The sequence below is a fragment of the Molothrus ater genome, chromosome 5, assembly GCF_012460135.2.
Source record: "Molothrus ater isolate BHLD 08-10-18 breed brown headed cowbird chromosome 5, BPBGC_Mater_1.1, whole genome shotgun sequence".
Lineage (NCBI taxonomy): Eukaryota > Metazoa > Chordata > Aves > Passeriformes > Icteridae > Molothrus > Molothrus ater.
In genome coordinates, this window is record NC_050482.2 from 6,278,864 (window position 1) to 6,302,317 (window position 23,454).

The following is a 23,454-nucleotide window of genomic DNA, read 5'->3' on the forward strand; positions in this document are numbered from 1 at the left end:
TGGTAAATCGGTTCTACTAAACTCCCTGCAGTAAATTGCTAAATTGTCCAGGATACACAGTGTGTTTTCTTCTGGGTGTGTTTATCTGCAAAACAATTCACAGAGTCATAGAAAGGTTTGGGTTGGAAAGGACCTTAAAGATCACCTAATTCCAACCCCTCCACTGTAAATAAAATTTTATTCCATTAGTTTTATTGGGGGCTTTGAATGCTAGAGTCTGTTTTTTGTAACTGGAATAAAATTTAAGTTCTTCCTTAGGGGAGGACAGATAGGCAGCTGAACTAGAACTAGAAGGCCATATCCATATGGTGCAGCCTCTAAACTAGAATGTTGTGGTTCAATCATCAAATTTCCATATTTTCATTTGGAAATGGCTTTTGCTATAATGCATGGTCCTGCCAATGCTAAACATGCATGGTTCATATCCCCTCACACAGAAAGTGAATGTGGCCAGGAAAAGCCATAAATTTAAAATGGCCTTTTCCTTAGTCCATTTATAAGATGAGAAACAGGTGGTAGCTGCTGTCCCTGCTGGAAAATCTGAAATCTTCAGCCACGTGTCTTTGGTCCTGGATGGCCAAGAGAGGCCCCCCTTCATCATAGCTGAGGGGGAGCCTCTGCCTTTTGTGGCTTTGGAGTTGGGAGGTCTGGTTGAGGAGCTTTTGGATAACTTGGGGGTTCCTCATGGTTCCAAGTAAGACAAATATAACCTCATCAAGTACAAGGCCAAGTACAAGGTCCTGACCCTGGATCGGGGCAATCCCAAGCACAAAAGCGTGGGTCAAGAGCAGCCCTGAGGAGAACTTGGAAGTGTTGGTGGATGAGAAGCTCAACACGACTTGTCAATGTGCACTTCCAGCCCAGAAAGCCAAACGTGTCCTGGGCTGCATCCCCAGCACTGTGGGCAGCAGGTCAAGGCAGGGGTTCTGCCCCTCTGCTCTGCTCTGGTGGGACCCCACCTGCAGTGCTGCATCCAGCTCTGGGGATGCAATTTACCCAGCAATTAAAGGTGATCAGAGGGTTGAAGCACTTCTGCTGTGGAGAGAGGGCTCCAAAGAAAGAGTTGGGGCTGGTCAGCCTGGAGAAGAGAAGCCTCTGGGTCCTTTGAGTTTTCCATGCCTGAAGGGGGCCTCCAACAAAGCTAGAGAGGGCCTTTTCACAGGGGCATTTAGTGATAGGACAAGGAGTGATGATTTTAAATTGAGAGAGGGCAGCTTTAGATAAGATACTCAGAAGAAATTCTTGCCTGTGAGGGTGGTGAGAGAGTGGCACAGGTTATCCTGAGAAGCTGAGGCTGCCCCAATCCTGGAAGTGTTCAAGGCCAGGCTGGATGGGGCTCTCAGCAACCTGATCCAGTGGAAGGTGTCCCTGCCTGTGACAGGGCAGTTGAAAGTGGAGGAATGGAGGAACTTTGAGGTCCCTTCCAAACCAAACCATTCTATGATTCTGTGAAATGGATGTGCCCATATATAGTATTGTGTATATATAAATACATCATTTGTGTGCATGCAATGTTTTGATATAGTGATATGAACAGCAATTTACCCAGCAATTAAAAATATATATTAGTGCTGAGGTTGGCTAATTAATGCTGAGATAGGCTAAATTGCTATATATACAAATACCAGTCTAATGAATATCTGTGTGCTTGATTCATAAAGATAATGAAGAAAAAACTGAATTCACAGGGGTGGGGAAGAATGGACCATGATTGACAGAGATGAGTTATGGTAGCTACTAGACTACAGAGGGTTGTAATTAGTCACACTATGTTGGTTTAAATAGATTTAACACCTGGTTGTTAAAAAGAATAAATTGATTAATTGTTTTAAAGCAGCCATGTTATTGAGTTTCCCTTGTGTCTCTGTGTTTCTTAATAGAGATTAGACATTAATATGGATTTACAGCATTGACTCTAGGGATGTTCATTCCAACAGCAGACAGAAGCAAGAGACTGTATAAATGTAAAGGAAAGCAGAAATATTCCAAATGTGAAATGATAGCTCATTTTAGTTTTATCTTCATTTGTTACATTACTGTCAGATAGATTGCTGTGTTGTGTTGTTCATTTGCAGCTCCTGCAGCAAGCAACTTCCTCCAGTAACTTGGGTGCCTTCAGCGGCATTCAGCAAATGGCCGGTGAGTTAAAAACCCTTTCATTTTGCTCCTGCTATGTTTTGTGTTCTTAAGCTATTGAATTCTGTAGCTCTAATAATCACATTGTCAGGGGGTGGGGGGCGTGTTGTGTATTAAATGCGGCAGATGTATTGGCAGGGGACAGCTCACGGTTCAGTGTCAATAGAAACACTTTCACCCCTCTTTCAGAACTGAAATTAAACCCAGTGCTCCCAGGTTGTGCAAACAGTTTGTCTTGCATTAGTCACCTGCCATTTGGCCAAAGTAACCAATTGTAAATTGCAGGAGAGCTCTTAGTCCCTGCAGCCGTATCCTGCCCTATGAAAAGTGTCAGGAAAGCAACAGCAGGATTACATTCTAATTTCCAGTGAGATTTCTGTGTCCTGAAAAATCAAATTAATGGCAGCCCTCAAACATTTTAATAATATGTGGTGAGGAAAAATGTTCTGACCTTTTTAATGAAACCCAAGATTACAGGCCTACCTTCAGTATGAATTTTCAGGCTCCTTTTATAATCACAGAAAATTAACTGGGTGCCTTTCTGACTTTGGAAACCTAGTTGGCAAAATTACACAACAGAGATTTTATGTAAAAAGTATAATCTTCAGTCTGGAGGAAAAAAAAAGAAAGAAAGAAAAGGGGAAAAAAAGAATCAAAGTGTGAGCGGATTTGAAAGCCAGCTAGTTGGAGGGTTTCTTAGTAATGAGCTGTGTGCCAGTAGTAACTGATGTGTAGTGATTAGCAAAAGGTCATTCCCACTGTGTGACCTACCATGCTGATATCCTAACTTAACATGATGCTAGAGAAGGCAGCATGTGCAGTAAATCAGAGCACAGATGCACATTATGCCTGCCGTGAGGAACTGTTAAAAAGCTTTTTTTTTTTCCTTGTTACAGGGAAAAAAAAAAAGAAAGAATCACAAAACCCCTAAATTGCTACATTAGTTTATTTTAATCATGAGCCCGCTGAATCAATGAAATACAACATTATGCTTGCTTCATCATCACAAAACAAGGGCTAAAATATTCAGAAGTCTTTATGAGCCCCATTTCTCATTCTTTTTTTAATCCTGATCTTTTGCTGCTTCTGGTTCTGCTTTGAAGGAAGCCTGAAATACTTTAACAATTATATATATACCACACTGTATAGCTATACCCCACAGGTATTCTTTGCTCAATCGTTATATTATGCCATTATTGCAGTGACATCAGAGAATAATGTGAACCTGCTGTCTGACAATATAAATTGGCCTACAGATGACAATATCTCTGAATTATTCTCTCTTCCTCAGACCTGCTGGCAGTGCTTGCTGGTTCTATTATCTATTACTCTTGCAATCTAGCGTTTTTTCCATCAAAATAATGTGTCTTAATATGATAAACAGAACAGAGCGGTTCGGCAACAGTTTTATACTTGGGAATTTTGGAAGTGGTTTTGAGCTCAAAGATTGTGTTTTAATGTTTTCATATTTGGTTAGGTCTACAAAAATGAAAGAATTGGGACACTGAGGAAAAATAATGTGGTATCCATTTCTTTATGTGCACCTTAGAAGTTTTTGTTGCCTATTTCTCACTGTTAGTGTAGATTCAGTTTTGTTTTCAAGAACTGTTGAAACTAAGGATTTTAGTCAAGTATTTCCAGGATGGGCTTTCAATCCAGGATGTGATTTATTCTCTGAAAATTATATGGTCTTGAGACTGAAAGAAAGTCATCTTAAGAAATCATAGTGGCACATCATTGTTACTTGAGGGATCTGCTTTTTTCAACTGCAAATTAGATTGCTAATGCACTCATCTATGGGATAATTTGATGACTGACTGCCTCTCTTGGAAAAAAGTGTATTTTATATCTTATTTTCATGTTATCAAAACAGCTTGAAGTTTACTCCTTTCCCCAAAACATGTGACTCGTAAATCTTTATGTTCAAGGTAAAAATTAGTGATACAAAATTGTTCTCCAAGCTGCATCTCCACATGAAAATGCCAAAGACTAAGCACTGTTAGAACTGAGAGTTCATGTCCTCTCCTTGGAAATCAGGCAGTACCATGTCATGCAGTGCATCTGGTATTAACAATTTGTATATTATGTTTCGTGAAAGGAATAGAAAGTATTCCTGTGCCTGCAGCAAGAGCTTGCATTACCAGCTGAAGCTATCTTTGAACATTTGTGAAGGCCTAGAGTTTTTTAACTTAAGCTGTACAGGTTCATTTCACAAAAAAAGAATCTAATATGTAATTCCATATTGCATGTAGTTTGCCTATTAATATAACATTTCAAAGTGAGGAATAAAATCCAGACACAATTGAGTGAGGTGCTAAAGAAGATCCATCACTGCAGCTTTCAAGTTCTTTGAACTTTGTGTTTGAGGGGTGCAACTTTTATCCTTGAAGTCGATGGGTGTGCTTACCACGTAATTCAGACACTAAAACTTTGATCAAAAGCCACATGAGCCATTGAAATTCCACCCTTACTTCCATGTCAGGGCTCTAACATCTCTTTTGCGCTTAAATCTTGATGAAGTCACAGTTTGCTACATTAGGACTTCTGATACAGCTACCCCCTTGTACAAAATTAGGGCCCTTTGCATCTGCAAGTGTTTATTTGTGCTGCTCAAGCTTGTGCCGTCTCTGCACAGAACAGAAGTGGCACAACACACACCCCACTGCACATGTGAAGAGTTATTTGCTATGCTCAGTATATTATTTCTTAAATCAAAGCAATTTTCTTTGCTAGCAGAGCTAAGACACTGCTCTTCAGTGTGCAGTTTTGAATTCCCTTCCCCTAATACCATGCCTCAGACTGGTTAAAGTAGTTCTTACATTTCAAAAGCAGTGTGGTTCTTTGATTTTGGTGAAGGGAGTGGGATTTTTAGGTGTTTGTGATTGAAGAGTATTGGAGTTGGCTTGTTTGTTTGTATATTTGTTTGTTTGTTTGTTTGTTTGTAAGCTGGGAATACAGTCCAAAGAAAAAATGGGGATTTTTCTCAAGAACTCTCTAACATACAGATATTAATCACTCAGCACCAAGTGTAAAAGTGAGCACTGTTCTTGCTGTAGCAGCCAACTGACCCTGCTATACATTCAGCATTGTGTGAAGTCCAAGCAAATAAGGAAACTAGTTTAACAAAAATTTGAGACCCTGAAATTTGAGAGACAAAAAGCTGTAGCTTGCCATTTAGCTTTCCAAGCTTTAAGGTTCCATGCCTAATTCTGCACTTTAGTTTTATCTCATTTCTATAGAGAAACGAGATTTTCATGAAATCATGCTACTTCATGAGTCAAGCCAAAGAAAACAATGTAATATTTTGAGACTGGCAATAAAGTTGGGAGAGCTGGCAGTGGTGCCTTTGGTATTACAGTAATCCCCTGGTCTTGATTACAGGCACTAATTCTACCTTGCCAAAGTCTGCTTCATTGTCCTGTATAAAACATGCAAGGACATGCATCCTTATGAGTGTATTTCATAGTGAGCACTTCCTCACTTTCCCTCCCCTTCTCTGATACCTTCTAATCCTAATACTAATTTAAAGGCAGTGTTTCCTCTCATGTTTTTCCTCTCATGTGTTTCCTCTCCAGCCTCGATGTCTAGCCTACACTTTGTCTTTGGGGAAGGCTAATAATACAGATAAATTACATTATGTGGTTTGATTGTCTTACTTTAAAAGACAATGTAAGCTGCATTAAACACTAGCAACCTTTCAAGCAAGCAAAAATTCCTCCTTTAAATACATACAAATTGCATGGGAAGCTTAGTTCAAAGGAGATTGATGTTGCTTGAATGTTTGAATCGAATTTGGCTGGCACTGGAGCAGGTCCTAAAAGCTGCAGTTATTTAAACCAACCTGCCTGTTTAAGAGCTTGGGAATTACAATACAGATACTGTAAGAGGAAGTTTACTATTGCTAGGATAAGTGTAGAAAATATTTCAATGTTTTCAATATTTAAACAATGTACAGTCTAGGAAAATTTTCTACAATCCAATAACGTCAAATGTTTTGGCAGGAACAAATATTGGTTCATACAGCAATATTTTTGTATGTGTGACCATTCAAGACATAAAAAAATGTACAGTACTCATAAAAAAAAAACAAAGGGCTTCTCTTAATTTCATTGAATAGACAGTGTATTTTGCTTTCTGGAGTTATACAGGAGGAGAAACCATGGATTTTTCTTTTTCCTTCCAGTCCCTAAGCCCTCTGCAGCTGGGACTTTTTATATTTTTCCAATGTATATATTTTTTCCCAGTGCTGTCCAGGTTCTCTCACAGTTTGGTTGCATTCTGGGTTGAACTTCTGGCCCTTTCTGAGCCCTGCTCCATCCATTCCACCCTTCTTCCACTACCCAAGCCAGATTTCCTCCTGTTGCAGAGTCTGTAGGAGCAGATGGGTGAGAGAAAGTCTGTGAGGTTCTGCTTTCTGAATATTTTCCTCTAATTGTTGGATTGGCTCAGTGGATCTGGAGGGACCAGTTGGAAGCCAGGACCATCTGCACAGAAGCTCTACACTTTTGCATTGGCCAAAGGATCCTTTATATCCTCTGACTCTTCCATGGCTTCATTCCAGCAAAGCCATACAGAAGGAGGATTTCTCCTGCTATGACCTCTTTAGGGATATCATATTAAAAGTAAAGGTCACTGAGAAACTGTTTCCAGCTCAAGGGAGATAGCTGTTTCTTAAAGATAACTACCAGTTTTCAAAATGTTGACCTCAGGGACCAAAAACATTCAGCTTTTGTAACACTAATTCCACTGCAAGTCCTAGTTATTTTAACACATAAAATTAGCTTTTCTTTTTTTTTTTTTTCTTCTTTTAACTAATAAATTAAACAACTCTGTTTAGCATTTTTGGAGAGACAGAGTTTGCAGCAAGTGAGCCTGTTCCCAATCCACACATTGCTCCTTCTCAGAGGAGAAGGAGAGGCACCTTGAGAGGAAAAAGAAGTGCTCAGCAGTTAGGATGTGCTTATTCAGGTGGTAAAAGTGCCTGATGTGCAAGTTTGGCCAAGTCTGGGCACAATATCTGTAGCTCTGTGTGGGCTTTCCATAACCAGCAAATGGAGGGTGAGGGGGATTTTTATTGCCTTAGCCCCTCTGTGGATGGAATTCATCCAACTTGAGCCTCAGTAGTTTGGAAAGTAGGCATCCCATCTCCCTGCAATGTCAGTGAAGAGGGAGTCACTCCCAGGCAATGATTCATCCTACCAAGGCTGGGGTTAATCTATTTTATGGATATTAGGAAAATACTACATCTATTAGGAAGAAATTTTTCACTGAGGGAGATGAGGCACAGGTTGCCCAGAGAGCTGGAATGCTCCAACCCTGGAAGTGTTCAAGGCCAGGTGGGACAGGGCTTGGAGCACCCTGGTCTAGTGAAAGTTGTCCCTTGAAAGGTGGGCTTTGGGCTTGGAGCAACCTGGACTAATGGAAAGTGGCCCTGCCCATAGCAGGGAGGTTGGAACTAGATGGCCTTTATGGTCCCTTCCAACCCAAATGTTCCACGAGTCAATGGTTCTATGATTCTTTTTTAGGATCAGAATATTTCATTACCCCCTCTCTCTTCTTTGACTATAGCAATAGCCTGAGTGAGTAACTTTTTTTCTGGACAAAGTTAGATCAGATGAATCCTTCCCACTAGGGCTGAAGAAGTTTTAATTGACAAAAACCACTCTTCTTACCAGAATGTATTTATAGCATATATTACCTGAAAATAGGCTGAAATCCTACATAAGTCAACAAATGGCTCTAGGAGTGTTCTAGGTGATCTTTAAGGTCCCTTCCAACTCAAAGCATTCAATGATTCTGTGAATATGCAGTCAGATTTAAGCATGTACTGTTAAAATACAGGGCAGAATCAATTGTGCACTTAAAAGTTGTTTTAAGGGCTTTGCTCAATCAAACAGTAACTGGTCAGGCTACCTCAAGCACTTTTCAGATAAGCAGCTTTTCTTAAAGTAGTCACAGAATATATGTGGTTTGATGGAGGTGGCACTTAGATTTCCTGTCTATTTTAATTCTTAGAATATTGCTGGAATAGCCTCTCCCTCCACACCTTTATACACATTTTACCATCAGCATCCAAAATGGCTGATGTCAGTGTTAGCAAATAGTTGCTTTTTAGCCTGAAGATGATAAATTTTACCTTAATCCGCATTTTTTAAGCTGCAGCCAGGATTTAATTCAGGTGGAATAAATCCTAATAATTGAGAAGGATAAAATTTCCAAAGCAAAGGAAGTCAAGTCAGTGGGAAGTGCTTATGAGCGATCAGATTTGGTTCTGATAATCACCACTGACTTTCAAACTCTCCATGCATACTGTGCCACTCAATGTAGCTGGTGCCTTCCTTTTTTTGGAATTTGTGCAGTAAGCAAATCTCAGCTATTTTCTAATGTGATTTTATTATGGTTTTAGAAACCCAAGAGCTGATGAGGCCTAAGAAGTCTTGAGGAACGGCTTGTGACTCTGTTCCCTCCCCTACAAATACCCAATAATTCCAAATTTACAGTTATCACAGGAGAAAAGCTGCAGTGACTGAAACGAGGCAAATTACTTCATTGTATGAAAGTTTGTGTCAGAGGCAGCACAAGAAGTTGTAAAATGTAAATCTCGTGCTCTCAAATTTTCCCGTGTTTTCACAGAACTGCATCTGTGACTGTGCAGCACTACAAAAATTTCCTGTGAATGTGCTAATAGGCCTTATGAGAATGTTCTATCACCATCCATCTGTCACTTTTTAACAGGCCTGATTGGCAAGCACTTGTAACAACTGACATCTGTTCTCGCTTATTGATATGTAGATTTATGGTAATTGCTGTGAACAATAAGACACAAAATTACCTAAGGTGAACATTAAATTAAATTTTCATGCCCCTATCCTTATAAATAATTTTTTTTTAAAATCTTAAGTTTCAAGCAAGGCATACTGTGCATCTGTTTTGTACATAATTTAATTGTTTTTTTAATCTGCCAAATAACAAAATGAAAGTTGAATTTCTTTGCGATCTTGAATATTTGCCAAGCTGATAGCACATTGGTAAATACATGTTATTAAAAATGGAATCAAACTGTATTGTGAATCTGGGTTTTTTAATCATTTCCCTTTAATTCCCAACATTGTCTCCATCATGAAGATCAAGAGTTATTCCTTACCCAGAAGGGTTTTTTTTTTCCTCTACAGGAAGATATTCATTTTTCATGTGCAGCTCTGCCTATGAGGCTGTTCCTCAGTGTTAAGCAATTTGCATTTCTTCAGAGAGAGGTGCATTTGCTGAGTGAGCAGCACTTTCAAATAAAATCCATCTACTCATTTGCTGTCCAGCTCTGTTGCGGGATTTGGGACTGTTTTGAAAAAAAACTGTACGATGTAAAATGTGTGATGAGTGTGTGTGAAAGGAGAGAGATTGAGAGAGCAGATTCATCCCACAGAACTGCAGAACTGTACCTTAGCTGAGGTTCAATTGAACCAAAAATCCCCATTTGAAAGCAAAGTACTTTTGGGGTCTGAGACTTGAGAGCATTTGGTTTCCCTCCTCCAAATTTGCCCAAGCAAATGGGATGCTGACACTCCTGACAAGCTGATGGGAGAAACCAATAAAGAGGGAGCAGAGATGGTAAAATGCCTGGGGAATGTGAAACAGTGATGACAGGATTTATTTTTCAGATGTTTGAGCAGACAGAGGATCCTAAAGATGCATATTAATTGCACTAAAACTGTTGACAAAATGGGCTCTGGAGCTCACTGGGTGACAGTGTGTGCCATGGGCCCTTGCTGACACTCACGTTTGGGTGCTCAGTTCAGTGGGGGTCTTTGCTGTCCTTCTCTTACTCAGGTGTTACAACAGCCAGCAGGTTTTTCTCCTGCAGACACCCAAGCTGACACCCTATAACACCTGCAGGTTGTTTTGTGGCCAGTGTCTTACTGTCACTGCTACAGTAAAACAAATTGGGTAAGGAGACAACTTCATCACCACCAAGATCTTGTTCATTCATCTTCTTTGGGCATTGAAACTCATTTGCCAAATTGATGGGTTCCTCCTGTGCTTGTTTAAAAAAAAAAAAAAAGTTTTTGTGGAATGGGGCAGTGATGGTATTTGTTTTGCATCCACAGAGGTGCAAGGGTGATTCATGAGTGCAGAGACAGCAGTTGTTTGCTCTGCTGCCTGTTGACCTTGTCTGGCCTAGGCTGACCTCTGGAATCATTCTGTGTTCATCACAATTATTTAATCCTACCATGTATAACATTTAAAAGTCCAAAGGATAGACTTTTCTCACACAGAAGAAATAGAAGCTGGTTATGACTGATCCTTTTGATGAATAACTAAACAGTGGGTGAAAGAAAGCCATTCCTCTGGAGGAGAGCAACCCACTGCTTTCCCAAATCCTTGTTGCAGGATGGCACAAAAATACAGCCTCAGTGAAGATCAGCAATGTTTGCTGGATATTCTTGCTGAATTACTTATTCTCCTTAGGAAATAAGAAGGGAAATTATAATTAAGGACCAATATCAGCTCAGGATGAAAATGAATTCCATATCTCATTTTGAGGGTTACTGACTGCTTTGTCTGCAAAGATTTGGGTTCCAGTCTTTTCCATCCCCAAAATCTTGTTTGAAATAGTCTGCAGTCTTATTATCAATGCAAGATAATTCTTCAGTGGGGAAAAAAAAATACACCCAAGGCAAGCCAGTAAGTCAGATGAGTAATTATAAAAAATAAAAACCATATTGTTTGCATTCATGTGAACTGTGTCTTGCAAAATAGTTTGAATTAGTAATATTTGAGAAAAGCCTTATCTTTTAAGATGGTCTTTAGCCTCCAAAAGAAACGTTAAAGAGGTTTGGTCATGTAATTTCTCCACGTGTCTCATTCCAGTTCCAGACTATTAGTTGGTGTATCTTGCATCAACTAAAATCTTGATTCCCACCATTGCAACTGTGTCACATTTTCAGAACCTGAACTGAATTTGGGAATTGACTGAGACACCAACATTAGAACCTCAATCAAATTAGGTGCTCACCTGAGGCCTGACCTGCCTGTTGTAACATGTTGTATTTAAATTTGGGGCTTTATTCAGAAACAGATGTTTATATAAAGGTTCATTTCACAGTCCCAAATGCTGTGACAGTAAGAATTTCTCTTTATGGAGATTATTGATTGTACTAATCTGAGTCTGCAATACTTGTTTGAAAGTAGTATCACTCTCCATTATTGCAGGAGTTCTGAATTCCTAGAAAGTACCTCTTCTTCACTGCATTTTTTTCTTCTTAAACATTTCTTATATTTCTTCCCAAATATTTTATTTAAACTCTTTTTTCATTCTGTCCAAGTTGTTGTTAAGCTCCTCTGTTTGAAATACAAAGTGTGCAAGGAGAAATAATATCTCTTGTAGGCAAACTAACATTCATAAAAAATCAGACAAGTTTCTAGGCATTCAAACTGGGAAACTTTATTAATCCCAATTATATGACCCTGTCCTGAATGTGTTTTAAATGCTAGTTATCTTCTTTATATCCCCTGTTGTGTCAGGAAATAATATTGTGCCTGGGCTTCATGCAGAGTTTAAATGACTTTTAATTCTACACTTCCCTTAGAAGAGGCACAAACCAGGTTTAATTTTCCTCAAGTACAGGCTGGTGTCTTTGGTGCATTCTCTCAACTCCAAGGTAGAGAGATGAGAAATATTCCTCAGGATCTCTAAGATGTGGTTTGAGATTATAAATGTTTTAGGAATGAAAAGAATCGAGTTTATTGGCAAGGTACACCCCAAGCTCCATGACCATTGAAAACATCACTTTTTGATGATTATGATGATGATGATTACCTGTTTTAATTAACCCTATTGCTTCTCCACATAGGCATGAACGCTTTACAATTACAGAATTTGGCAACTTTAGCAGCCGCAGCAGCCGCCGCCCAGACCTCAGCTACCACCACCAATGCAAACCCTCTCTCCACAACGACTGGTGCTCTGGGAGCCCTCACAAGTCCTGGTAAGAGCAAAGTGCCTGCTTCCAACACACAAACATGGCAGTTGAGGGCAAGGTGGGAGTAAAAATGCTGGTTCCATGTTGTGTCATGAGTTCCATGCTCATGTAAATTGTGAAGAGCCCTTAACAGCTGAATACATTTTTGTTGCTGTTATTTCCAAGCAAGTAACTGCTTTTTCAAGTGGTCCAGTGTGGGCATGTTTGCCTTTCCATGTTCATTTCAGGGGCCATTAAAGCCTAACAGACCCATCTTAAAAAATTCTGCGTGAAAATTACAATTGCATGGGAAACCTAAGATAAAATTAACTTTTCACAAAGAATTCAGAACATGACCAAATTCTTCCCATCCAAAGGAAAATCAGCTGAGGTGGTTCTTTTTAATCCCCAAGGTACTGATCTTTGTTTCCCATCACACACAAGTATTGCCTTTACCCTTATGAATTTTTGTCAAGTCCTTTTATTTTTTTTCCCTTTCTGTTGCTGGATCTCAGTTGAGCTTTCTTCTTTACTTTCTGAGTACACAGTTACAGAAGTGCTTTCAGATGCACAAGGAATACACAGCCAGATTCTGACTTCATTATGGGGGAAAAAGGGGCAAAAGAGGTAGAAATGCCTCCATGACCACCATGTGGATTTCCAGACATGCATGTCTGATGTCTCCAAAGCCCTAGAGAGAAACTGGGGTAAATTCAGGCCTAGGTAACACTTCAGAATATCCAGAATCCACAGAGAGAGATGTTGATTCAGTGTAGTTACGCTGGGTTTACAGTGATGTAGCTGAGTAGAGAATTCGGCCACTTATTGTTACATAAAGGCTGCAGGGTGTAATTATTTGCATCATGAAGTGTGTTTATTGCTGTTCTAAAAAACATTCATATTATTTTAGACACCACTAAAGAACATTTGTGTTTAATCTTGTTTAAGTGTGTATTTATCCCCCATGAAAAAGTAATTCATGGCAGACTGAGCTCATCAGTAAGGAAAACAGTCTTCATTGCAAAAAAGAACTGGGACTGAGTGTGGTGTTGGGTCTTAGTGCTGGCCAGGGCTCCCATTATATTACAGTTTTATTGTTTGGGACAGAGGTTAAATTTAGAGAAGCTTGGCTAGTACTAAGTCTGTGTATATTTTTCTGTTTCTGACATGAGCCTCATCTTGACCTAAAAATAATATTCATTAGCAACATCTCTGAGAAGCAGGTTGGGTGAAAATAATTTTTGCTTGCTGCTGTGTTTTTTTTTTAAACCTGAGCAATCTCTTCCCTCTGTCCTGGAGCTGGGACTTAGCACTTTGCAAAAGGCTTCTCCCAGTGTCAGTGTTTCCATGTTACACCTGTCTAAATGCCACCCATCTATAGAAGCAGAAATGTTGCATTTCATGCACGCTCTGTGATATCTCTGCACTTTAGCTGATAAATGTCTGAGCAACCTTGTCCTCCCAAGACACACACAATAGATCTTGACCCACACTGACAAGAGTTCCCAGGGCAACTCAATGACTGCACTGTAGTGTAGAGGGACTGGAAATTATCTCCCTTTCTCTTTGCTGCTCTGCAGCACAGTGGCACCAGAACATTCCCATTGTGCGCTTTGTTTTGCCATGTACACACAGAACTTGGATTCAACCTTAAGGGCCACATTTCTCTCCTTCCCTATCCAACACAGTCTTCTTATCCATGCTCTCTGACTTGCTGTTCCCTTTTAACCTGATCCTGAGGCTCCCCGAGTACCTGGGAGGTTGTTTTATCTGATGTCCAGGTCTGCAGAGGCCCACGGCAGGCAGGTGCTTCCTTTGGGCTGGGCAGATATATCTTTGGGGTAACTGGAGCTTCCTATTGCTCTGACTGGCATGGGAGAGCAGATACCAAGGGTTTTTCCAAAGGGGTTAATGATTTTGGCTAGCACATTGAACTTGTGTTATTTTCAAAAAATTCTGGGTATTGAGGCTTTCAAATAATGTCTTCAGAATGCCAGTTGCCTTTGAAAGTCTTATAGATGGCACCTGTACAGAGGTGTTTCTAATATTAGACAGCTTGAAAAATCTCTAATAGGTCCACTGACCTATTTATGTTGCACAAGCAACCTAAAATCAAGCCTTGTTAAAGTGTTCTTCAGTTTAACCTTCCTTATCTGGTTCCACATTCTCCACCTTATTACATATTTTGTAAACCTGAATAATATTTTCAATGATTCTTCTCTGCTCCATGGAAAATGAATTTAGTTTGATAAAGCTTTTCATAGTAGCTCAAAGTGTTTCCACTAAAACTCAAAATATGTTGACAGAAAACATTTAAATCTGCCTTTCAATATGTGGATGTTTGGAGGCCTTAAGGGTATTTTTTTTGGTCTAGTTTTCCTTTAATAGAACACTTCAGCTTGTTGTGTTTCATAAGTGTAAACTATTTTGTCTGATTTCAAAGCCTGCACTAAGCCCAGGAAGAAATGTTTGCATCTCTCCAGATAATGCATTAAATTAATATTTTTTAGTTGAGAAAACAGCCCACAATTGTGGCAGTGCAAAGGTAGATGCTTAAATTTAATCCTTTTCTTGATGTTCTTAAAGGCAAAATACTTCACAGAATGGAGATGGGCATAAGAGTCTTCTTCCAGTATTTTTTGAACCATGGCAGACACATAAATCATGTCCATGTTTCTATCTAGATTCATCTCCCCTGAAAATCCCCCCTGAATCAATCTTTGACCAAGACCTCTTGCTCTGTTCTTTGTAAACATGTGTGTTAAAAGCCCCAAAAGATGGTTGTTTCAGCTAAAATTCACCTTGAAGCTTAATTTTACACCAATAAGATTTAGCAGCCATCAGTGCACCACACTAGTACAGAGGAGACAGTGGTCAGGCCAACTTCAGTGCACTGGCAACACAGAAAACTGGGCCAGGAAGTGAGGAGCCAGTGGGTCATCTGATATTTGAGTATTTCCAAGCAAATTAAACTCCAATGATCTTTCCCCCATCCGTTCTGACTAAACAGCTTTGACCGCAAGAGAGTCTGAGGACACTCGTTCTCCTCCGTGTGCTAAATACTTTCTCTTAAGCTTGAAAGAGTATTCATTCAGAAAGAACAGAGACAATACAATCCCCCAAACTATTAATTTTTTTATAATTGTAAATTTATAATTTCAATTTTGCATACCCATGGAAGTGTCTCCCTACAGCATTGTTAGAAATGATTTTTTAAAAGCCATTGCTTAAAAAAACATGAAAGATTAAGCTTTCATTTTAGTAAAAATCCCCTCAGGCAATAAATAGGTTCTTTTGTCTCTTGGCCCTGGAAAAAAATTAAAATGGTTTAAATTGCCTATGGTTAAAGTAACTGTTTCTTGCAATTATCAGATGGTAGTGAATAAAAATTAAAATGAAATCATGAAAGACTAAAAACCAGGTAAAGGCATATTATGTCTTTCATGAGTTTCTCATGGGTCTTTTGAAGACTCATTTAATCATCTTTCTTGTCTTTTATTTTGATATGATAATTGTTTCCTTTATTTACTTTAATCACCTCTATTTAGTTAATTAATTCTTCACTTTATTTTCATTTCACTTGCTTAGGATACTTTTTCTGTTTTAAAGACAGGTACCAGTACTATTTCATAGTGTTTTAAAGGCAGGTACCTGTAGTATTTCATAACACAAGGATTTGGGCTGGAGTAGCTTTTACCTGACTCCAGGTTTGCCTCATCCAGTTTGTCTCAGTTCCCTTTGGGTGGGAATCTGGAAGTTTCCATTTCTTGTTAAGTGGGAAGGGATTTTGGAGGGACTGCCTCAACTGTAGGTATCCACACTGTAAATATCCCAATTTGGACAGGATGAATCCCAGCTGAGTGTCAGGAACTTTATTCTCTCCTCCAGAGACTGTCCTTGACACATCCTGTAAATGGATCATGGAGCAGAGAGCTCGCAGGGAGGATGCTGCTCCAGAGCCTGCAGAGATGCAGGGATCATTCAGAGGGTGGTGGGAATGCCTGGAGGTGCATGTGAAGGAGGGACATATGAGCTCAGAATCAAAGTATCTGTCTCTAACACTGTCTGACATTAATTTCCCTCGGTTGACCCACTACCCTAATTTTCCCAAGGGTAATAATGTGTGTTCTGACAGTCCTGGGTGGTACAGGACTCATACAGCGCTGTAAAGTGTGGACCACAAAGAGCAGGTTGGTGAAAGCCATGCCCACTCAAGGTCTGTGTATCTCCAAGGATGGAGATTCCACAGCCTCTGTGAGATCATTTCAATTCTGATTCTTCAAATTCACACATAAATGTTTGTTTCAGTAACCAGTAGAAAAGCCCTACTATGTGTAAATGAAGAGACAAAACATCTAATTATGTATCCAAATTTATCTGCATGAACATACACAATATCATTTCTGAACTGTGGGGGGATAGAATTGCTAAACCAGAAGCTAATTCAGTTTCAGACCTAGAAGCCTTCTTTTTCCATGACATTTTCATGATTATTTGATTCTCTAAACTATTATTTATTCACACAGCTGAACTAGCTATTCATGCTTCAGTAAAAAACTCTTTAGGTTTATCTGCTGTGTAAACCTAAGAGAAAATATTTGGGGGGGAAAATACTGATAGGGTAGAAAGTGAGAAAGTGATACTTTTTTCCTTTAACGATCTCTTAAAATCCAGCACAGCTTTTGTCATATTATGTCAGTATTCTGCCATTAACTCTTACACTGAAAAAAAAAAAAAAATTCTCCTCAGCACAAAGGTCTAAAAATACTCATTTTCAGACAGATGCTGACATTGAATAATAACAGTCCCCAAAAAAGGAAGACTGTGAAGTATAGAATAAACTGAAAAAGAAAAAAATTACACTGCCTTTCCTGTAAGAATTAATTCGTTCTCTCCCTCTGGTCAAAGCAGAGAATTATAACTTATAGCTATCATCCGTGGCTCATTATTTTCTCTACCCCCTAATCTAGTATGAAGATCATCTTTGTTAGTTGAAGGTGTTCATGTTGTGAGCACAATTGTTGAAATGGTAGAGATTTTATAGAATATACAAGATGCTTCAGCTGAGAAGCAGTGAAGAATGTTCAAATAACCATTCTTAGAGGATTTGCTTTTTGTTCACTTCAATACAAAACATTTTTCTCCGACCAGTGGTGCAAGGCTGCCACCATGACATTTTGTTAGAGGCCAGTGCACCCACTGAGATAGTTGTGATATTTTCCAGGATGATTCAAAAATAACCCTACCAGTAGGTGTGTAGGAAGGTCTGACAGTTTGCTAAAGAATTAATTGAAGTAGATTTTTCATGTTGAAAAAGATTGGTTTAAAATGCAGAATGGCACTTGTGCTGTAGTACAAATTGATTATTTTGGTGCCATTTCATGTGGAATTAATGCATGTTCCATTATTGTAAAATCATTTTAAATAAGCTTTATTAGTTTTGAAGAACATAGAAAACTTCCCTAGTATAATTTTCATTATTTTCAGGATAAAGATACAGTTGATAAATGTAAGACTTAGCTTAAATAAAGGTTTTAAAATACAGTGTATGTACTGTGCACACACTTAACCCAAGTGTATGTTTTTAAATTTTATATTTAAGTCTAGTTACATAAATAGCATTGTTACCTTAGTGCTTGGAGGACAGAGTATTTCAATGCTTAACTCTGATCTCAGCACCAATATTTTAAAAGAATATGTTTTCAAGGAAGCTGTGGAAGAAAACCTTGCCTTAGCATGCTCACATCCCAGTGCCTGTTAATGGACTGCACAGTTCAAGGAGGTTTGTGGCAGGACAGGTATATTTCTGAACTATTGTGTGTCAGCTGGTCTTACACAGCTGGTCTAACACACTGGTGTCCGATTTCTCAGTCTGTGGTTAGGCTCCTCAATCAGTGAATTGATTTTGACTGCTCTTAGTGCCCACAGATTATGCTGCTTCTTGGAGATATATTGGTACTAAGCCCATCTGATTATTAGGCCACTCTTAAGGAGGCATGAAAGCACAACCTGGAGCCAAAAATAGGAAACTGGGCATGCATTTTTGACCTATATTTGTATTTTTAATAATGCTTCAATATGTCCTAAATGACTAGAGAAGAAAAGCATGGGAATTGTGGCGAAGAACTTCCCTGAGTCCCAGAACAGTAGAAGGAGAGGTGATGGGTTCATGTGGAGCCTCCCTGGAACAGCACTGTCTCTCCCTGGTGTCCTCATTGGGAAAATGAGCCAGTGATAACCTGAGGGATGCTGATGGCAGCAGACAGGACATCAGTTCACTGGGATGACCTGTTCCATATTTGTCCCTTAAAATGTAACAGGTCTCTGTACATTCTCCTCTCAAAAGGGTTTCTGAGCAGGTGCATTGGTGCAGTCTGAAGGGTTCCAGGGATGTTCAGGCACTGAATGGGCTCAGGGTGGCAGAACTGCTTTGTGAAGCTGCCTGACAACTGTGGGGGTCATTTTGGCAAAGCTCCTTATCAGTTTTAGAATCAACATTATCAATTTATGATTTTTTGGCACAGAAATCTCCAGCTGTTTCCTCAGAATTCCATTAATACCAAAGGACAGAAACACGTGCATATTTTCAGTCAAGCATTGTGCTAGTTAATTTTTTTAGGTTTGTTTTTTTCTTTCAGGAAGCAGCATACAGTACTAAACCATGGATTAGTAGGATCTAATTCAACAGGAGACATGTTTGTTTTTTAAACATTATTACATTATCATCTTCCTAAAGTATTAAATCCATTGCCTTAGCACATTTCAGGATTTACTTTGCTTGCAGTATACAAATAACACGTATAACACATTATATTTTGTAAGTGTCTCTCTATCCCACTCTTAATCTCTATTTCAAGCTACAGGAATCCCAGTTTGTAAAGAAAAGCTTTTTTTTCTTTCTGTTGGAAGCACTATTTGAGTTCATTCAGGGTTGCTTTCTACTAAAGAAAGATGATAATATCAGCTTGGCCACACAGGTAGATATGTGAGCTTATATGTAATATATCTTACAAGAAGTTACAAGCCCAGAAAATGCTGCAGTTCATAATACCCAGGAAATAATGTAAATCTTAGAAAAACTCATGCATTTGAAGGAGCTTTCAACTACTGCCAACACTGTTCCTTCAATCCTGCTGGATTGTGCTTCTGTCCATGGATACTCCTGGTCTGTTTACTCAAGGCAGAAAAATTATAATTAATGGTAAAAAATAATAATTTTTAAATCTTAATTTAATTCCATTTTTTATTATGACTAATGTCTTAATTGTTTTAACATTCTCTCAGAATAACTAGTTGTTTGGATATGGGGCTACTGAATTATTTTATGCAATGGCCAAACAAAAATATCTCCAACAACTGCATGCGTTTAAAACCAAGTAAACCCTCAACTGCCTTTGCTGTTTGCAGCACAAAAATGTGTAATATGGATGAAAAGAACCAGTGTCACAGTGAACTCAGTATGACTTTACAAATGGTCTGCAAAGGACCTGGCTGAGTAATTTTACATGAGGCAAGATAATCCTCAAGTTCTGCAGCTCCCAGGGGTGAACAAGTGCATTTTGTGGATGTGCTATTGCAATAAGGCTGTGCTTGCACAACCCACTCAGAAACCCATCTGCCATGGAAATAATTGCAGGCACCTTCTGGGTTCATAACTCCTTTAACAAGAAACTCAAATTTTCAATATATGGTTTAGCTCATCTCTATTCTAAAATACCATGGAGAGGACTCCTAAGTGTCTGAAGGAAACAAGTCTTTTAGAAACATCTTGTTGCAATGGAAAGACAAACACCTCCCAAGGACTGTTTACATTATCTTAAGACAGATATATGAGAGAGGTGAAAAAGAAGATAAATCAGGCCAACCTTTCCCATGTACTAGAATTTGAATTGGCATATATGTATGTGGTAAGCACTTGTAGAACAAAAACATTGCTTACCTTGAATGATAGCCTTGGACTCTGCTGACACTCTTCTTTCTTTTTTTCTTTTTCCTTTTTTCTTTTTTTTTTTTTTTAATGGAGAGATGCTGCTGCATGTTGTTTGTCAATGCTTAGTGCTGAAAGTGTGTCAAAGATGTTGCAGGCACACCGGGGGCCATGTGAAGGAACCTGTGCTCCAGGCCGGAGATCCTGGCCTCCAGTAGAGCCTTCTTGATTTTAGATCAGGAGTTCTCCGGAAAGTAATTTATAAGTGGCTGTATTCTGATGCAGCTCCACATGGAGGTCATTTCAGCATCAGGGCATGCATCTCAGAACAATAGCCTGCTCCAGATTGTGTGAGATAGCTGTAATAAACATGAGAGCACAGCTGGAAGTTCCCTGTAGAAATGGCTTTGATGTGAACTCAGCGGTGCTTCAACGAGCACAGCCACAGCCCTTGGCCCCACTGAGTCCTGAGTGCTCAGCAATTCTTCTTTGTTTTCCTCATATTGTGGTGATTCAATTTGGTTTGATTTCATTTAAAGTTACAGCTGGAAATATATATCATATATATAAATATATATGATGGTCAGCTATGAAGCTGAACTCAAGCCAGTTCACTGTGCATTGTAATTCTGTTCCCAAGCCACTCTAAAGTACTTCCCACCCAAAACCAAAGGTGATTTACCATTGTGGTGTGCTGGGGAGAATGCACAACATTTGCAGGCATAGTACTGAGGTACAGCTTGTAGTTTATGCTAGAGGTGGATTATTTAGTTTATGCTAGAGGTCTTCACTGGGAAATGCATTTCAACAAAACAGAAGCATCAGGGTGGAATTGGCCAAGATTATTGACTTGCTTTTTACTCTCTCTTTCTTTGTCTTCAAAATCTCATAGGAAAATGTGCCTTTAAACACCAAGATTCACAAAACCAGCCTAGATTCACAAAGACATGCCCAATCAATAAACCCTTGCTTGTTAACATACCTTCTGCTAGATAGATAGATTTGGAGGAAAATTATGGAACAGGGGACCAGAAAACTACAAAAATAACCAACTAATAAGTTTGTCTGCCATACCTGTGGTACCTTTGTATGCTCTGTTTTCTCCTCCTTCTTTGCACTGCTGTGGAAGATCCATGGTGTAGGCACTGTAATTTCATGACAATCACAAATATCAAGTTAGGTGTTAACATAAACAAGTGATTAAAATGAGCGTCCCCGATTTTCACTTCTCTCAAGCTTTCTTAGCTCTCAAAAGCCCACACAGTGCTGAATAGTATGGATTTATGAGCCTAAAGTTTTTCTCCCACTGTTGAAGGCCTTGGCTTCTGAATTTGCAAAGAATTTGAATGAATTGGTTCACCTCTTTATGTTTTCTGTTTGGTTTTTTTTTATTCTTGTAAAAGCCAGTGCTCACAAAGGATTTAATAAAATATAAACCTGTTTTCAGAACGCCAGAACCAGAAGGATCACCATGGGGAAAGACTCCTTCCTCTCCTCTCCCTCTCTGTCATGCTTTCTCTCATTTGCACATGCATGCACACAGATACAAAAAAGAGACCAGATGCTGAGTGCATGGTGTTCTCCCTTCCCCTTTGCTCACTGCTGCTTCTCTTTCCCTGTTCCTTGGGAAGAAATGGACAGTATTTCATGGGCACAGTTCACCTGTGAGTAATGAAGAAGCAGAGGGGCACTGACTTACTGGAGAAAAGCTGTGATATTGGTATATGTCTTTCTATATTGTCATTCTTGTTTCCCCTGACTCTTTCTTGCTCTCTTGCTTTTCTGGTGCTCTTTCCCTGGAGTGCATCTGTCACTTTAATTTTATCCTATCCAAGCACAAGCAGAGCACTTAAACTTCCTAGAATCTTCCTCTTTGACATGTCAGACAGCACTTCCGAGACACCAAAAAATGTGCAAGTTTTTACTTCTTTCTTCATACCAATGGCAATGTGTTTGTCAGAGGACCTTATGGAAAATACACCTCTCCAGACCAGGAAAATCTACCTCACTTTTGCCAAAATCTGCCCTGAGAAATAGAACCAGGGCCTGCTGGTACTGTTAGCAGCAGGGAGGCCACCAGTTTGTGCAAGGCTGGATATTCAGATTGGCTGGAGATCACAGTAAAGGGCAGACAATTTAATGCCACTCACACATGCTAGTTAGATCAGAATACTGATGAGCCCTAGTGAAAGGCCAACTGCATCTTCTTTTAGCAAAAATATTAAAATGCCCCCATTTCTCCCCCTCCCCCTCCAGATTCTCCACAAGAATAAATTAGAACTTGGAGGTGTGGTTATTATCACAGAATAATTAGACCCCATGGGATTAGAGACACTCAACGTTTGCTAATGCCCCTGGGTTGTGATTATCTAATAATGATGATGCCTCTGTCATTGCTTAATTATTCTTCCCCTTTAAAATGTACCTTCTGCAGTCAGAGCCCGTAGGATGAGCTCATTTTAGCCAGAAACACCACTGCAAATTCCTGAGAGCAATGTCACACAGGCACCATGATTGACTTGCCCACTTCTCCCCCACACTGTGTTTATAATCCTCATTTCATAAACTCCAGCATTACTATATTTAAATCATTCTCCTTTTCCATAAGACATTGCATTTGTGTGTTTAGGAGAAAACTCTGTGGCCTCCATCTCTTCAAAACAACCAGTTGGGTTAGTGCTACATAAAGATAACACATCTAAATTGATTGACCTTAAATATATAAGATCAGATCTGTGCAGAATCCCTCCTAACTCCAGGTCAGTGGTCCAGACTCCCATCTACATAAGAGCCTCCTACAGCTGGGTGCTATTCTCTGTTTAAGAGAGTGCCACCACAAAACTAAGATAATATAAACCAAAGTCAGAAGCTTTGCATAGACTTTGTCCAACACAACAAAACTTTGTCCAATATCTTTTATTTTTCAGTCAGTCCAGTGGGTGTTCCTCATGTTTAGATAGAGTTTTCAAGACACAGTTCCAAACATCATTGGTTATTGCAATTAAAGATTAGAAAGAAGACAGAGAACACAGCCTTAATCTGATTATCCTTAAATCCAGTGTTGTCTCTTTGCTTTATTTTCCCTCTTGGACTAAACAAGGGACAAAGGCATATTTTGTTTACCCAAGAGATTTTGTGTAGTAAACAGAGATTTTAAATTCATCTGGCTAAAATTAGAGATTTCTACTTTGGGGTTAATATTTCTTTTTCTTTTGTCCTTATAATTCTCTTATAAACTCTAACAATTTTATTCTGTTGCTGACTGAGGAGCTGTTAGAAATATAATTTTTTATTTTGTTTTTATGGCCTTTTTTCTCTTTGTATGATTTCTTTATATGCTTTCTTTACATTATTCTACTGTGGTTTTATTTTCTGTTGCACATTGCTGAATCTAAGAGGAATCCAAAAACTCAAGGAAAGATCCAAGGTCAGAAC

At 39.1% G+C, this 23,454-nt stretch overlaps 1 protein-coding gene across 11 annotated transcripts in view; it reads left to right on the top strand.

Moving 5' to 3' along the window:
* The window catches only part of CELF2 (CUGBP Elav-like family member 2), a 548,864-nt gene that overhangs the window by 494,175 nt on the left and 31,235 nt on the right, over positions 1–23,454 (top strand). For all 11 annotated transcript variants that reach the window (XM_054515016.1, XM_054515012.1, XM_054515011.1 and 8 more), the window contains 2 exons: positions 2,076–2,139; positions 11,985–12,119. In XM_054515016.1, the coding sequence (XP_054370991.1) occupies positions 2,076–2,139; positions 11,985–12,119 (199 nt within the window). The remainder of the gene's footprint in view (positions 1–2,075; positions 2,140–11,984; positions 12,120–23,454) is intronic.